Source organism: Trachurus japonicus, chromosome 17, assembly GCF_045865225.1.
Source record: "Trachurus japonicus isolate A0001 chromosome 17, Traja_1.0".
NCBI classification, from domain to species: Eukaryota; Metazoa; Chordata; class Actinopteri; order Carangiformes; family Carangidae; genus Trachurus; species Trachurus japonicus.
The window spans coordinates 18,240,391-18,256,889 of record NC_140923.1 but is presented as its reverse complement, the minus strand read 5'-3'; the positions used below and the strand labels follow the sequence as shown (position 1 = coordinate 18,256,889).

General features: G+C 43.5%; 1 protein-coding gene across 1 annotated transcript; it reads left to right on the top strand.

Moving 5' to 3' along the window:
• Positions 1 to 769: 769 nt before the first annotated feature.
• Positions 770 to 12,091, top strand: acsl3b (acyl-CoA synthetase long chain family member 3b). Its single transcript, XM_085803817.1, has 15 exons — positions 770 to 1,038; positions 3,451 to 3,954; positions 4,802 to 4,979; positions 5,059 to 5,168; positions 5,353 to 5,491; positions 6,422 to 6,572; positions 6,740 to 6,863; positions 6,960 to 7,031; positions 7,172 to 7,311; positions 7,847 to 8,019; positions 8,138 to 8,212; positions 8,295 to 8,486; positions 8,719 to 8,833; positions 8,959 to 9,116; positions 9,487 to 12,091. Exons 2-15 carry the CDS (start codon positions 3,604 to 3,606, stop codon positions 9,642 to 9,644), a joined length of 2,136 nt encoding a protein of 711 aa, XP_085659943.1. The 5' UTR covers positions 770 to 1,038; positions 3,451 to 3,603; the 3' UTR covers positions 9,645 to 12,091.
• The last annotated feature ends 4,408 nt before the right edge of the window (positions 12,092 to 16,499 follow it).

Here is a 16,499-nt window from a genome sequence, read left to right as displayed (position 1 = left end):
GTCATTTTAATTTTTAAAATTATTTTAACTAATTTTAAAAATTCAATTTTTTTTTGCTTTGTTTGTTTGTTTGTTTTATGTTTTTAATTAATGTGACTATGTGTTGAAACTATGTGCTGTCATTCTTGGCCAGGTTTCTCTTGCAAAAGAGATCTTGGATCTCAATGGGACAAACCTGGTTAAATAAAGGTTATAATAATAATAATAATAATAATAATAATAATAATAATAATAAAAATGATCGTATTTTATGCAAAAAGTAAAGTCCAGATTGTAAAAAACGGCAATATCCTCTAAGTGTCAACCTCCTGGAATTATTCTGACCTCCTGCTGCTACATTCATTATCAATTATTGGTGCACACAACTCTAATGTTATTCCTCCTATTAGTGAAAGTGATGCTGTAACAGCAGCTGTTACAACCATCAGTCTCCCCTAATTTAGTAATTATGTTACACATTTAATTATGCAGTTAATAAATGAAACTGTGTTTCATTTAAAACTGAAACTGTGTTTCATTTAACTACCTTTAGGTAACTGTCTCTCTTTCCCTCGAGAAATTGACACTGAATTAAAACGACATGTAGCTTTAGCAAACCTGGTGGGCAGGTGGAGTAATGGTCCATTCAAATAAACCGGCAGCCCGGGCTCACCCCGCCTGTGTGTGTGTCGATGACTGATCGTTTGCTTGGCGGCCCCGGACATTTGTGACCGCGAGTAACCTCACTGACGTCCCCGCTGCCCCTAGCACGCGCCACCTCCAGCGCTCCAATCGCTGACGAGAGACACGTCGTGACGTCATTTAACAGTTTCCGGGGCTGACAGGCAACACTGGCCCGGCGATGCTCAGATTTACAGTTTTATTCAATTTTTTTTGTTTCTTTCTTTAAAGGCAGATTCCCGAGTGGTGTTTTTTTTTTTTTAAACCAGCCACACCGTGTTGAAATATTACACCAATAGATACACATTAATGTCGGAGCTGTGGGTACAGGGATAAATACATACATCGGCTCCGGCCCCGTAGCGGTGGAGAAAAGAGGTGAGAGCGAAATAATGTGTTGCCGTTTGAACGCTTTGCAGATGTTGATGAGAGGGACTGGTTGCTAGCTGCCGGCTAGCTCAACCAACGCGCCACGTCGCCTTTACTATGCCGCTCATACGTGTACAATACGATGCCCCGTGACATAGTGGTATTTATAAGTGAGTTTTTAATCAAGAAAAGCGATTTGTACTACATTTGTAGTTGTGGTTTCAGCAACAGCTGCAGTGGTTAGCTTCAGCGCTACATGCTAGCTTCCCTTCTTTGCTAGCTGCGTCTTTGAGCTGTCCGCTACCAGCAGCTAGTCTTGATGCTGCTTCGCTTGCTTTATTTTTATTTTTTGTAGCTTTGGACACATCATGGAGTAAAAAAAAGCTGCCGTTATAATTTAAAAAACCTGTAAGATAGACCCAAGACAGCATCACGCATGATTAAATCATCGCTATCACACGAGGGCAGACTATCACACGTTTATGTGTTGTTATTTTATCTTATCTAACACTGATTGCCAGTATCTAAGATAAAGACACACAGCTCAAAACTTTACAGAAAGGACACAGCTGTCTAGAAACGCATACATAGTGTCTAAAACGACATCAGTGGTGCAGATGCTAATGCAGAGTTAACGTTAGCTTATACAGGTTAAGGAGGTAAATTGAAATGTAACATTATCTATGTAAATAATAAGCTGGAGAATACGAAAGAGATGATTACCAGTTTCAAGTTATGGTTGTAAAGTGTACTTGATTCTCTTATAGTGACACTAATACAGTATATTCATGATTAATGTGTAGCTAGATTAAAAAAAACAATCATTAGTCTGTGGAGTTATGTTTAATCTCTTTTTTTTTCAGTTTGATCAGGAACATATTGAACTTGCTTACTGGCAGTTTTCTCTGCCGGTGAACACGTGTTAATGTGTGTAGTTGTTTATTCCTAATGTCATCACAATAAGCATGACAAATCTTCATGGTTGGCTGGAGTTACAGTTATCACAAATTCTTTTTATATTCGTTTTCATGTTGATTTTGACTCGCTGTCTCATAGTAGGTGAAATAGTAACTAGGGGTGGGTGTGTCAAGACTTCATGCAGAGCAAATTACACCACCAGTGAACCTGTATTACAAGTAGTGTATTCACGCCACAAATATGTCTGTAAGGTCTTTGTGTGATTGCACTGCATAAGACGGTTGGCTGTGGTATGTGATCTGCTGCAAAACAGGTTCACCTTGACTCATGCTACTCGTCTTTAAATTTATTCCTCATGCATGCACATGCATCTGCTTGTGTGCTGATAAAATGCATTCATATTAAACTCTTAAGTACATTTGCACAGAAAAGATCGTCAGAAATCCAAACGTTTACGGTTTCATTATTGGGCAGAAGTGCTATGTGGTAATTTGTAAGCGACTGTCTTTTCTAGCCCTGCGGTAAGAAGTCATGTGGTGCTCAGTGACATATCCAGATGAGGAAGTCTGGAGTAAATGCACATGCAAAAGGGAATGGGATATTACGGTACGCATGCCTTAAATTTGTAATGAACTCTATTCATTCTGAGGCAATTATCTATTGTTTTGTAGGAACAAATGCAGTGTAATACTAAACCAGGCAGACATACAGTGTCTACTGGAGCACAGGAGTGTGCTGCAGTGCAGGTTAGTCTGTTTGGCCCTCACACTCACACCCCTACTGAAGGTAAATGCACAAGTGCCTCTGTCTCTGTCCTGTCTCAAATGTTCCTGAACGTGCTTCTAAACAAGTAGATATTAAGGCAGTTTCTTATAGCTCATGTTTGCATACAGCCAGGTGCTGCCCACCTCGTCGCTCAGTGTCAAATTCTTCTCACTGCTGTTACTTTAGCAGGCCGCCCGGGGTTATGCTAACCTCCCCATGTGATCTCAGCCAGGCCCTCTCCTTCTAAGCTGCAGAATGAGTCACTGCTGCTACTTGTAGCATGTTCAGGCTCAGTGGATACAGGCCTTCGGTGCAACTTTACACTCAGGCCCTAAGGATACACTAGAAATAGCTGAGCTGTCCAGGAGACAGTTTGAGTTGATCCAAAGGTTTTTGTAGTGAGGAGGCACATGGCATAATCCTGCAAACCTCATTACGCTGCGAGACACTGCTACAAACTGGCAACCACTGCTTTACTCAGGTTCAGGTACATGGATTGGAAATTTTCTCCAACAACTTGTACAAAAATTACAAATGTGGTGACATGCTCTAGGACTGACAGATCCCGCAGCTCTGGTAACATAAAAAGTGCTGACTGAGAACCAGCCCAAGAATAGGTAGAGATGGATTTATTTACCAGGTGGCAGTTGCTGCCATTCGATATTTCCAAATGTGCTGATGCATCTTTATTCCAGACTGTATTTCTAAGATTTCATGTTGTGTGTCTCTGTGTTGCAGGTTCTGACTGAATCGCTGCACAAAAGAACCCCCAACCTCCAACCTTCGCTCTCAGCGGCCAAGTCCAAATACTTGCAGGACAGTGACGAGTGTGCAGAGTATCGTTGCTCCTCTGGTTTGTTTCGCCTCCGGTGCTGACTTCATCCTGTAAAGATGAAGTTGAAGGAGGACATGAACCCCCTGCTGTTGCAGGTTTTCCGCTCCGTGGTCTGGGTTTACTCCGTCATCACCTTCTTACCTTGGTACTTCTTCTCCGGGGCCGGCACCAATCTGGAACGGTCTCGCCAGATCAAGGCCCGCTCTATCAGCAGACACCCGGCGGGGCCTTATAGGGCCGTCAACAGCCAAGAGAAGCTGGTGGCGTGGCTGCACTCCGGGGTCGACACCCTGGACAAAATGTTTGAACACGCTGCGCTGAGGTTTCCGCAGAGGGACTGTCTCGGCACCAGGGAGGTGCTCAGTGAGGAGGATGAGCTCCAGCCTAATGGGAAGGTCTTCAAGAAGGTGAGGGACGCTGACCCCATCCCCGGTTCTCTTATGGTTACATCATTCTGTCCAATATTTGGTCTGTTGCTAGGACCAAGATAGTAATAAGTCGAAAGTTTAGTTTAGTGGGTTTATTTTGGTACAATAGACAAATATAAAAGTATAGATACAAAACAAAACAAAGCAATGCAATGCACTTTGACCAAAAAGGTGTAGGCTGAAGCATCCTAAATTAACATTTTCTTTCCACTCATTTTAAACATTTTGACAGAACAAAAAACAGAACAAAAAATGAGCACACTGGTATTTATATAGTATAGTATAGTATAGTTTTATATTGAAGATTGGTTGATAGTTGAAGATAAAGTTGAAGCTGCTGTGTTACAGAGAGTTTGCTTGTGACAGCACAGCCTGCCTGTGTGAGCGACGCGGGTCAAAGAGCAGCAGTTTTATTGCTCCCGTCTCTGACACCTGAGAAACCCCCTCATTAGATGCAAAATAGCCTCAAAAGCCCAGCAGATGGCGCTAAGTGTCTGTGTTTGAATGATGAGGCTGTATGACTGATAACAACACTAGACCTCTTTCCGAATAGACAAATTGACAAACTGACAGCTGAGATTTTTGCCCGTCATCTCCTTCCTGCAGTTCTATGTTCCCCTATCTGTATTGTAACATAAAGCAGCACACACATGAATTAAATCCACATCTGGAATCGTTTAAACACTGCTCATATTCATGTTTTGAAAATGCTCCTGGACTGAGCATGGGCCTGTTTAATCTCTGTGCAAACAGCAATTTCCATGTGGTGTGGTGTGGTGTGATTGATCATTGCGTGTACCTTTTTTTCCCCCCATGTTGTGTGTAGGTTATTCTAGGGAACTACAACTGGCTGTCGTATGAGGAAGCCTACCTGGCAGCCAAGTGTTTCGGCAGTGGTCTCGCAGGCCTCGGCCAGAGGCCCCAGCGTAACATCGCCATCTTCTGTGAGACCAGAGCAGAGTGGATCATCGCAGCACAGTCCTGCTTCATGTACAATTTCCCACGTGAGTCCCACAACAAGACACATGAATGTACATTTTGTTTTTGGACCTGCTCGACTAAACCTGATTTGAAATTTGACAGTTGTGACCCTTTACTCCACTCTCGGACCCCATGCCATCGCCCACGGCCTGAACGAGACAGAGGTCACACACATCATCACAAGCAAAGAGCTGCTTCACAGTCGGCTTAAGGTACCGGTGTTACTGTCATCATCAAGGCCCTGCACTTTAAATACACTGATGTGCCCCTGAATTATTGTTATTTTTTCATTCATTAGGATTAAATAGCCTCAGTCCTGTTTACTTAACTAATTTTTCTTCTTACTTGCCCTCCTCCTTCTCCTCCCTCGGACCCCCATCCATTCTGACATCTCAGGCCATACTGTGCGACGTACCCAGGCTGCAATATGTCATTGTGGTTGACAGTAAACCCTCAAGCTGGCCAGACATACCCAGAGGCATCATGGTCTACAACATGGATGCTGTGAAGGAGATGGGATCTAAGCCTGACAATAGTGAGTATTCGTGCAATGTGATTAAAAAGGTTTCTAATTTTGTCGTCTCGGAAATGGAAGTGCTCTAATGGAGGCTTAATACAAAGCCAACACCCTGCTGCGTAATTGGAGTGATGTGCTAAGCGTGATGGAGTCAGCAAGAGGTCAGAGCCGCACTTGCCAAACGCCCAGTGCCCTGATGACGTTGGTCGACGTTTTAGGAAAATGAGGAGAAACTGAAATTATGTGTGTGTGTGTGTTTCAGCTTAGCTATGTTTGTAGTTTTTAAAAATCCTGGACATAGAAAACAGAATGCACAACATACACCTCTCAATGTCTCCTTAAATACCTCAACTATAACATAACAAACAATAACTTTCAATGGCACCTAAGACACCTGATTAAAGGGATAGTTCAACATAATAATGGAACGTTACAAGACAGAGTTGTTTTCGAGGCAAAGAGATTGCTTGCCATCAGCAGCTTTGCATGAATTTACCTCGAAAACAACTCTGTCTTGTAACGTTTCGTTATTGTGGTGAATGTGCAGGTTAGAGCGTTTTGGAGTTGTTGGATTGTGTATTTGATGAGATTGATAAGGGAAACCAAGAAATCCCATTAGCCTCCGTAGCGTAGATCTGAGGAGCTCGCGGCTCTGCTCCGCCGTTCTAAAAATAGCTTGCACTAACAATTAAAGGTAACGAACCTACTCCTAAAACTATAGGGATTATGGCAATGGGCCAATTTGCCAAAATGTTGAACTATCCCTTTAAGAGAGAATAGTTGTTAATGATATGAATTGATAATGGAAGCTGTCATTTGTTGAAGCTCTAAAAAATGATCCATATATTCTTCATAATAACTTTTTTATTACAGCTGAAAAATGTGTTTGTCTGTGTGTGATGCATTTCCTCTCTGAGCGTCATCGCTCTTTTCTTCTTGTCTGTGCAGTGGCGATTGACCGCAGACATCCACAGCCCTCGGACATAGCCGTCATCATGTACACCAGCGGCTCCACGGGCATCCCCAAGGGTGTGATGATCTCCCATGGCAACATCATGGCTGGCATTACTGGCATGGCTGAGCGTATCCCTAACCTCAAGTATGTCAATGTCAGACTCTGTGCTATTTCTCTGCCATAACGCACACACTGTCAAATCTTTCTTGACACACTCTCTTACGCTTTGCACTCTCTTTGCATCGCACCACGCTATGTTTCCGTCTGTGTCCACAGTGACGCTTAACCTTCTGTTATTTCTGTGCTGGTAGTGAGACAGACACCTACATCGGCTACCTGCCGCTGGCCCACGTTTTAGAGCTCAGCGCTGAACTGGTGTGCATCTCTCACGGCTGTCGCATCGGCTACTCCTCCCCTCAGACTCTAGCGGACCAGGTTAGTCTGTATATGCATACACACGCATAATATAATGAATATTACTGATTTAGCAGCTGGTGAGAGCTGACCACTCGTCTTGTCTCACTTTCACAGTCCACCAAGATAAAGAAGGGCAGTAAAGGTGATACCAGCGTGCTGAAACCTACGCTCATGGCTGCCGTACCAGTGAGTCTTCTTATCGCCGCACAAAGTCACCCTGTCAATCTAACTAACAGTGTTTATCATAGTAAAGTCACACCTAGAAATAAAGTCGACAGGTAAAGACACATCTTAACTGGGGCTTTTCCTTTGCCTTGTGTTTGTAGGAGATCATGGATCGAATTTACAAGAATGTGATGACCAAAGTGGAGGAGATGAGCAGGTTCCAGAAAACGCTGTTTGTGCTAGCTTACAACTACAAGATGGAACAGATCTCCAAGGGATACAGCACGCCGCTCTGCGACAGGTAGAACACACACACACACACACACACACACACACACACACCTCTGCTCCTACATGGTTAAAGGACATGGTACTCTGTGAAAATGTCTCCCATCTAGTGGTGAGGTTGAGTCAGTGTTTCTGTGGTTACCTTACGGTCACACTGCCACTGAACGTAAAACACGGCAGCCAGCATTGAGCTCGCCAGCTCTATGTTTATATGAATGGCAAACTCTAAACTTACCAGAACATTCCAGTTTGTTGATCGGAGGTAGCTACTAATTAATGAAACACATACTTTTGAATGAAATAATCAATTTTTGTTAATAGATAACATGAAAAGTTACACAGTAAGGCTTTAATCATAACCTAGTGCAAATTCTTCATCTAACCTTTTGTTAACAATGAGCTGCTACAAAAGATTTGATTCCTCATGTGAATCATTGCACACTATTGATCTGATCTCAATCTGTTGGTTGTTGGAGTCTCTTCCACCTCTCACACATCGTTTTCATGCTGTGTTGTTGTTGTTTTTTCATCCTTCTCCGCCCCCACAGTCTGGTGTTCAAACGTGTGCGCGCGCTCTTGGGAGGGAACACACGCGTGCTGCTTTCTGGCGGAGCGCCACTCTCGGCTGCCACACAGCGCTTCATGAACATCTGCCTGTGCTGCCCTGTGGGGCAGGGCTACGGCTTGACGGAAACCTGTGGAGCTGGCACCATCAGTGAGAGTAAGATTGGGGGGGAAATGTGAAAGAGTGATTGTTTACCTGGCCTGTAGGGAAATTAAGCAAATGCAAAACACAGAGGGGAATTTGATTTGTAGTAATTACCTACATTCTTTTACAGTTTGGGACTACAGCACAGGACGTGTTGGCGCTCCGCTTGTTTGTTCAGAGATCACACTGAAAGACTGGGAGGAGGGTGAGTCGAATCGCACCAACCCAACTTAAACGCAACAACAGACGCAGATACTGTCATGCTAATCAAATTCATTCTCCTGTAGGCGGCTACTACAGCACAGACAAGCCCAACCCCCGGGGGGAAATTTTGGTCGGTGGGCCCAATGTGACCATGGGCTACTACAAAAACGAAGGCAAGAACCGCGAGGACTTTTTCGTGGACGAGAACGGCCAGAGATGGTTCTGCACCGGAGACATCGGGGAGTTCCACTCCGACGGATGCCTCAAGATCATCGGTGAGAAATCAAACAAACTAGTACTTGTGAATATTCTCATTTGTCCAGGTCATCATTATCCCCAAAGAAATTTAAATCAAACGCAACTGGATTTGGTTATTTGTAATAACCTGCAAATAACCAAGTCCAGTTGCGTTTGATTTAAATTTCTTTGGGGAAAACTAGTACTTGTTGTGGCAAAATCACAGATCATATACATGGGTTGTGACGTGCACGCTCTCTCCTCCTTTAGACCGAAAGAAGGACCTGGTGAAATTGCAGGCAGGCGAATACGTCTCTCTGGGGAAGGTGGAAGCTGTCCTGAAGAACTGCCCCCTCATCGACAACATCTGTGCCTACGCCAACAGGTACGACTCACTTCAATTCAATGTCTGTTTCCAGAACAGACACACTGGTTCTCTCTTTTTCCATAAGTCTCTTGGCCTCTGGTAATTACTTAATTTCTAAGACTAACTTTCTTCTTGTTTTTCAGTGACCAGTCATACGTGATCAGCTTCGTGGTGCCGAACCACAAACAGCTAATGGGGCTGGCAGAGCAGATGCAGGTGAGAGGCACATGGGAGGAGCTCTGCAACAACTCCCAGATGGAGAAAGAGGTCCTCCGCATCATCACTGAGGCTGCTATCTCGGGTAAGAAAAACAATCCTTCATGTACGGTGGCCCCCAGAGAGCTCAATTTTTTTTTACAAATTTAGAAAACATCTTAATAAATATAGGCAAAAAATAACCTACTCGGACGCACTTGTTGTTCGATTGTTTTAACCTCAGTCACAATTATGCATTGATCAACACCCAGCTAAGTTCATCATGTTTTGTTATGTGACTAAAATTGTAACATGTTTAAGTCTGTATATATGAGCTCAGGGAAAAAAACGTCTCTACAACTGATGCTACATAATGTGTCACATTTTCACCTCACATTTGGTGCGACATTGTGCCAGACTTTGCACTAGTGTCTCTGACGTGATATTTTTTCTTTTCCCTCTCTCCCCCAAACCAGCGAAACTGGAGCGATTCGAGATTCCCAAAAAGATCCGTCTGAGTTCTGAACCGTGGACGCCAGAGACCGGCCTGGTCACCGACGCATTCAAACTGAAACGCAAGGAGCTCAAATCACACTACCAGGAAGACATTGAGCGGATGTACGGTGGAAAATAACACATACACACTCCGAACAACACACAAACACACACGCATATATACTTCCACACATACAGAAGGAGCTCAGAAGTCACTACCAGGATGACTTGGAGAGGAGTTATATATAAATATAGATATATATAATATTAGATACAGGTTAACACACACATAAATATACATTAAGGCAGACACACTAAGCGTCTCATACACCTCCTCCTCGGCTTCCCTGTGACCAGCTTCGATCAAAGTAGAGGAAATGACTCTTGAATCCAGCTTAATGCTCTCTGTCAAGACCAAAAAGGCAGAAGGTCCCTCACAGACAGCGGAACCAGCCGGAACGCGCGCGGCGGTGCGTTCGCACCAACTCGCCTACTCTCTGATGGATTTTTTTTTTTTTTTTTTTAAAGCCCTCTTGAGTTGCTATGACAACCAATGTGGCGCACAAAGTCGGACGTCTGCATGACTCTAAGCGAAACAAATGTCAGGCTAGACGAATCTGGATCGATGTGAGTGCAGCCCCGCCCCCTTCCAGCCCTCCCTCCTCCTCCTCCTCCTCCTCTTCTTGCTTCTCTTCCTCTTCCTCCTCCTCCTCTCCCCTCCCCCCACTCCCACTCTCTGGAGCCTTCCACCAGTTCAGCATGGTCGTGGACTTGCGGTGCAGATACCTGGCAGGGAAAATGGGGGTAGCATGAGTCTGATAGAGGGATCCCTCCTGGGCTTGAAGTAACTTTCAGGTTGGAATCTATGCAGGGATCTCAATTATCTTTAATTTTTTTTTCCTTTTTTTGTGTGTGTGTCGCGATGTCTCCTTCACGTACAGTTCGTCAGCTTTGAGTATGGGAGGAATCTGTTGTAAAGCCGTGAGAGATTGAGCGTTAAGATTTTGCAGAACACTTTTTCTTACTGTTATGGGTGTATTATTATTATTCTGAGGGTTTATTTTTTTCTTTATCCTCTTTTTTTTATTATTACCATTTTGTTTATGCTTCTACTTTAATGAGCTTTGTTTACAAGTTGTTGTTTTTCTTTTGTCTTTTTCTCCCATTATTTGCCTGTGTCCCAAAGTTTGTACATTCGAGTGTGTGTTTACTGACTTGACTAGTAGAAGCGATCCAGTCTTCAGTCCCTTCTGCTCTCGGCCTTCGCAGCAGGGTCAGACATCAATAGTAAAAAAAAAAGCATCCACTGGGACTTTTTCTATCCCTGCTCTTTGCCCCTTTTCCTTCATTTTTCTCCGTATCTGAGCAGCACCCACATCCTTCCCCGGATGCCTCCTAACCCGTGTCTTATTGGCTATTTTGTTGGCATCATTCACACACAGTAGCCCTGCCGCCTCAGCCACATATTCCTTTAGTCATGACCAATGCACCGTACGGATGTCTCCAAGGGAACTCCGCCTACCGGATATAAATAGTTACAACTCGTCAGCCCGTCTATGGTTGCTCCTGCGGTTACTTATTTTTTTGGTGCAACTGTACATGTTACCCTTTTTGCCATAGTTCTAGTTACTGTTCCTTTTATCTTTTATACTTCTGAATATGGTATATAACATGAATGTGCAATATTTATACACAGATTTTAAAGTAAAGTGTGTAGTAAGCATAGAGACGCACAGACAGCAGCCCCTCGATAATGTCTGAATGTTTAGGCCTGTTAACTCTCCAGGTCAGTGCAAAAAGAAGAAGGCCTGAAGGCAGACAAGCATAGGAATAAAGAGAACGGTAGAGACACTGATGGGGAACTGTAGATGTAGCCCATTTTGAACGTACTGTGCTGAATTACGTATTGTTCCTTTTTTAATGAGACTGTAAAGTGAGGATTTAATATTTGGCATTGTAGACATCGCATGATGAAAAGTGTGCGACCGTACCAAAGCACCTGAGTATACAGTATATTTGCGAGAAGTGAGAGTGGCACTTGAGCTAAACAACTTTAAGGAACTCCTTATGAATACACTCCTTATTTAATTGTGAGTATTTAGCATTGCGCTGACTTAACTTCACAGAGTGCAAATAACATTTCTGTATCTCCAAATCGGTTTATGTGTACCATACTGTATGTGCAATGTATATAAGAAAAGGGGGGTGGGGTCTCCACGCCCTGGGTTCTGTTAACTGCCATTTATTTGAACTCATGTATAACATACATACATTACTGTAGGGTTTCAGATGGGTGGTGATGCTCCTGCTTCAGTATTTCTTTCTCCTCTTTAGTTTGACGGACAGAAGATTGAACAGTGTTTGGTCAGCGGTCCTCACAGGGCGCCATCTTTCTTTCAGCCGCCTTCTCTGAATGGAAACTTTGCTTTGCTTGTACTGAAGACATAGCGTTAATAAAGTTACAGTCAGGTACTCTAACAACCTCTCTTTATCAAACGTCTACTAGCTTAACACAGAAGGGTTATCTTAGCATGTAGAAATTAATACTATCATGACCTTCCTGTTTGTTTGTTTTTTGTTTGTTTTCTTAAAAAAAAAAAAAAAAAAAAAACTTTTCTCTCTCCTGACATTTCAGTGAAAGGTCAGTAGATATACTGTGCTGTTTGCTGCTTTTTCCTTCCTCTGCCTGGCAAGAGGCGGCTAGTTGCCTTCTGACACACATGAGCTGTCTTCAGGGGTCTTAAGAATGTGAAACACTCCCCGCGTTCTGTCGATATAGCACACATGCCGTGTCCCACTAATAACATTCATTTTGAACTAACGGCAAGGCAAAGACAGTGGGCGGTTTCGAAGAAGAAGAACTTCACAGCTCCTGTCGTTTTCACCTGCAATGTAAATAACATGAAGAGGAGAGGGGATCAATGATCAAACTTCATTAAAGGAACCAATAATTGTACAGGTGTAAAGCCTCCTCATATTTAATAATCTTTGTTACTGACAAGTTAAGACAGTTTTTTGGGGTTTCCTCCTTTTTTTGTTTTTGTGTGGCCCCACTGAGCTGGGCTGTTGCAAGTGTCTCCTTGTTCCTTATTTATTTGTGATTTGGCCTTGGAAATTACGTAATGAAAGAATAATAATAATAAAAAAAGAGTTTGTGTTGTAATTACCACTGGTCTTTGTGAGTGTGTCCAACACCTGAAACACAATCTGTGAGGAATAACCGGTACGATCAGCAGCTTGATTCAAATCATCCTGAAAACATAGTTTCTATGGCAACGGAGCACGGAGGACAGTATGTGTGTGTGTGTGTGAGTGAGTGAATGTGGTTTGTGGTGGCAAACAGAACATGCAGTTCTGGGAGTCAACCTTCAATCAGAGCTAGTAAACAAAGGTGTTTTTTTTTTCCATTTCAGACAGAGTCATAGGTTTTGAATCAATTAACAATTTATTAAAGCTTGTCCTCCTGCTCTGTACATGTGCACCTGCTGCCATATGGATTTCACTAAGCCTGGGTGCAGCGGTTTTGCTCTGTGTGCACTGGGCAATTTATTACAATACAGAAATAAAGTGTAAAGTGCACATCACAGTTTCCCGGAGCTCGGTTGACATGTGATCTCAATATAAATACACTATATTGAGTACATCAAGTCAAGTTCATTCAGATAATTGTTTTATCTATAATCCACAGTTCTTAAGAAGCTGCACCTCTGGCAAATTGACGAGGCTTTTATTAAACATTTCCTGTAGAAATATTGATACATTTGATTTGTTGTGTCTTAATCTGCAGAAGCAGCTTTGAGGTTTGAGTAGTTAAACAATGAATACAAATTAAAATGACAGTGCAATAAATCCAAAATGAGACAACATGCCAAGTTGTAATATAATGTATCACACACCAGTGAGCTTTAAATTTATTGGTGAAAGAAAACAGAGGGTGGTGGGGGTGGGGTTACATGTGTGTTGCTTCATTTACAGCAACAAGCCCCTCATGAAAACACAATCTGACACAACATGGGTGGTTAAATTTCTGCTCCTGCGTTTCAATTAAAGTGGAACAGTAACATCAAGACCACAGAGTGAGTGATGAGTGGTTCTTGTAACCCCTCCTCTCCTCTCTGTTCCCTCCATCCAACCCTGTGGGACCAGTGAGTGAGTCAGAGGCATAATGCTCCCTTCATTAGCCCACTGATTCTGACGCACACACACACACACACACACAGCGGAGTGACTCTACCACAAAGACAGCAACAACAACACCACCGAGCAGCAGGAAACAGTGAAGGACATCTTCCATATTGTCTGAATGTGGTGTGTGTGTGTGAGTGTGTGCGCTTCCCTTTTCTCTCCGACACTTTATTTCTAACTTTTTTCTTCTCCTCTCTCTCCTCCTCTCTTCCTCTGTCTCCTCTCGCCTGTGCTTGGCTCCCTCTTCCTGTCTACTTATGACTCACAAATGCGCAAAAAAAAAACTTTTTTATCTGTGTTTGTGTGCTCCATGCGCACACTCCGGTGTGAGCCAATAAGCCATGTTGGAGTTTGCCCAAGGATGAGTGGAGCTGAACTGGAGCTGCCTCATTACTCTGGTGAGGGGTGGGCGGTGGCCAGAGGAAGAGGAGAATAATTACATATGAGGCTGAGAGATGGCAGCACAGTGAAGACTGGGACTGAGATATGACCCTAGATTGTTGACAGTAGGATCCACTGAAGTCCAATATGTGAGTCAGAGTAGAAGTAAGAAGTGTAGAGACACAGAGCAGCAGGAGGAAAAGGGACCCCTCCCCCCTTCTTCTATTCTAAAAAAAGGACACTTTAAAGCAGCTCCTTGACATGTGTTTGCTGATGAAACACAAAACCCCAACATATAGCCTATAAAAATCCAGGTTGAACGTTTTCATAGATGCCACACGTTTAAAAATGGTAAAAATGTAAAAACACAAGCCCTCTCCTTTAATTTACTGATGTAATCTGGGATTTCATGCAATTTAATCACGATGTGGAAGCAATTAAGCTGCAGAACAAGCAGACAAGCAGACAGAAAATATATCTCTTTATATCTGATCTTGTCAAAGATTTGAGGTTACTTCAGGGACAGCACTGGCAACATCTCCCTGTTGGAAAGTCATTGAATGTGATGCGCAACTTTTGGTGGCTTGGCTGTGTTTTCCAGACTGTGCTCATACTCCGGCTCCCGCTGATTTTGTTTTTTGGGGTCACAGTGTGTCAATTTTTTTTTTTTTTTTTTGGCTTGGCACTTGCACACGTAATGGTGGCTGCGCCACAGCAAGCATTGGCCCCCGGCTCACCTTGGGCCACGGGGATGATGTGAGGGCCAAAGTGGAGGTGAGAGAAAGTGTGATGTGTTCTGGTAATGAGTTTGGAGCTGTGAAGCGAAGGAGAGGGGGTGGTTGGGGGGAGGAGAGGAGGTGCAGGGAGGCAGAGGGAGAGGCAACTGATACGTCTAGGCGATGACTCACCGATGGTGGATATTTATAGCATCAGGAGGGGAGGGAGGGGAGGGAGGCGCGGGGGTGGAGGAGCGAGAGAGGGCAAGCGATTTGGGAGGCGGCCAGGACAGCATCATCACACTGCCGACAGGGAGTGGTGGAAGGAGAGACGGAGACCGCAGAGATAAAGCACCGGAGAAGACAAGAGGGAGCGTGTGTGTGTGTGTGTGTGTGAGGGGATGGTGAAAGGGATGAAACAGAGAGGGGAGGCTGGGAAATAAGGAAAGTGGAGAGGAAGCATGAATGAGACTGTACATAATGGAAAGACGAGAGGATGAACTGTGAAGAGAGAGAGGGGTGACAGAAATAGAACAATTGGATGAGAAAGAGCATATTTAAAACTCTCACATGAAAAAAAAGAAAAGTTTTGGGCGTGCCACACTGCAGAGACCGCTGTTTGTTAATACTCAGTGAGTACATGTGGAGACACATCACAAACAACAGACTCCACCATTCACACACATTGGACTTTGGGTGTGATGCATCCAAATATAATCTTTGTCTGGTATCTTTAAACATTTGCAAAAGACATGCACACACCAGATAGAGATTATATTTGGATTCATCACACCCAACACACACACACTTCCCTGCAGCCTGACATCCACACACTGGCCAGATGGAGTCAAGCTGTGGAGGACAGGGGAAGGTGGCAGACTTTAATGAACATAAAAATCACTGCGGTTGCCTAGACACTGTACATCTCAAATAACACATATGGCTGCTACAGGCACTACCAATTAGGGAGGCAGAAAATACCAAAATACCACAATCCAATTACAGAGGCAGAAAGACTGCTCGGAGCTCACCATCATTTGTGTGAATTTTAGCTGTTAATATGTGCATATGATTAAAAGGTCTGATTAACATTAATATATTGACTGAATCTAATAGACCCCTTCTGTTCGTGCATTTTCTTTGTGTCCTCTCTCTTCATTGACAGGATTTCTTCATCACAAAACACACATCCTGCCTCAGCCTCTGGTGACGTCAGCCAGTGCGTCACGCTTGCATCCCTTTACCATAGACACCAACAACATGATCCGTGTGCATGTGCGCTCATACCCACGTACCCCGAGTGAAAAAAAAAAGAAGAAAGAATAAAGAAACAAGCCCCCACACCGCCTCACTGTCAGTTTGCTGGAGAGGAATGAGTCAGAACACCAAGGTAAAGACTTTGCAGCCGTCAGGGTGAAAAAGCAAGAGGGATGGAGGTTAATAATAATGAGTGAATGGAGCAGACTGACTGTTTTTTTTTTGTTTTTTTTTTACATGAGAAAGAGAGCGGGAGAGGAGCTGAGAACTGAAAAAGAAGTTGAAGAACTGAGCAATGGTTGCTGATATGACTAAAACAGCAACATTAACAGATAGAGGTGGGTTAGAATGTAAAAAAAAAACTGAGACAAATTGCAAAGCATGATGGGAAGCCCCGGTTCACACCCATTTTTCCTGTCGTCTCTCTTCTGTCTGTCAAATGAAAAGGCAAAATG

Excerpts from the sequence above, each read along its gene's own strand:
- acsl3b (XM_085803817.1), top strand. The coding sequence starts at position 3,604 with ATGAAGTTGAAGGAGGACATGAACCCCCTGCTGTTGCAGGTTTTCCGC. Across the intron at positions 5,492-6,421 it reads GGGATCTAAGCCTGACAATA|TGGCGATTGACCGCAGACAT; the intron begins GTGAGTATTCGT and ends TTGTCTGTGCAG. Across the intron at positions 8,020-8,137 it reads AGCTGGCACCATCAGTGAGA|TTTGGGACTACAGCACAGGA; the intron begins GTAAGATTGGGG and ends ATTCTTTTACAG.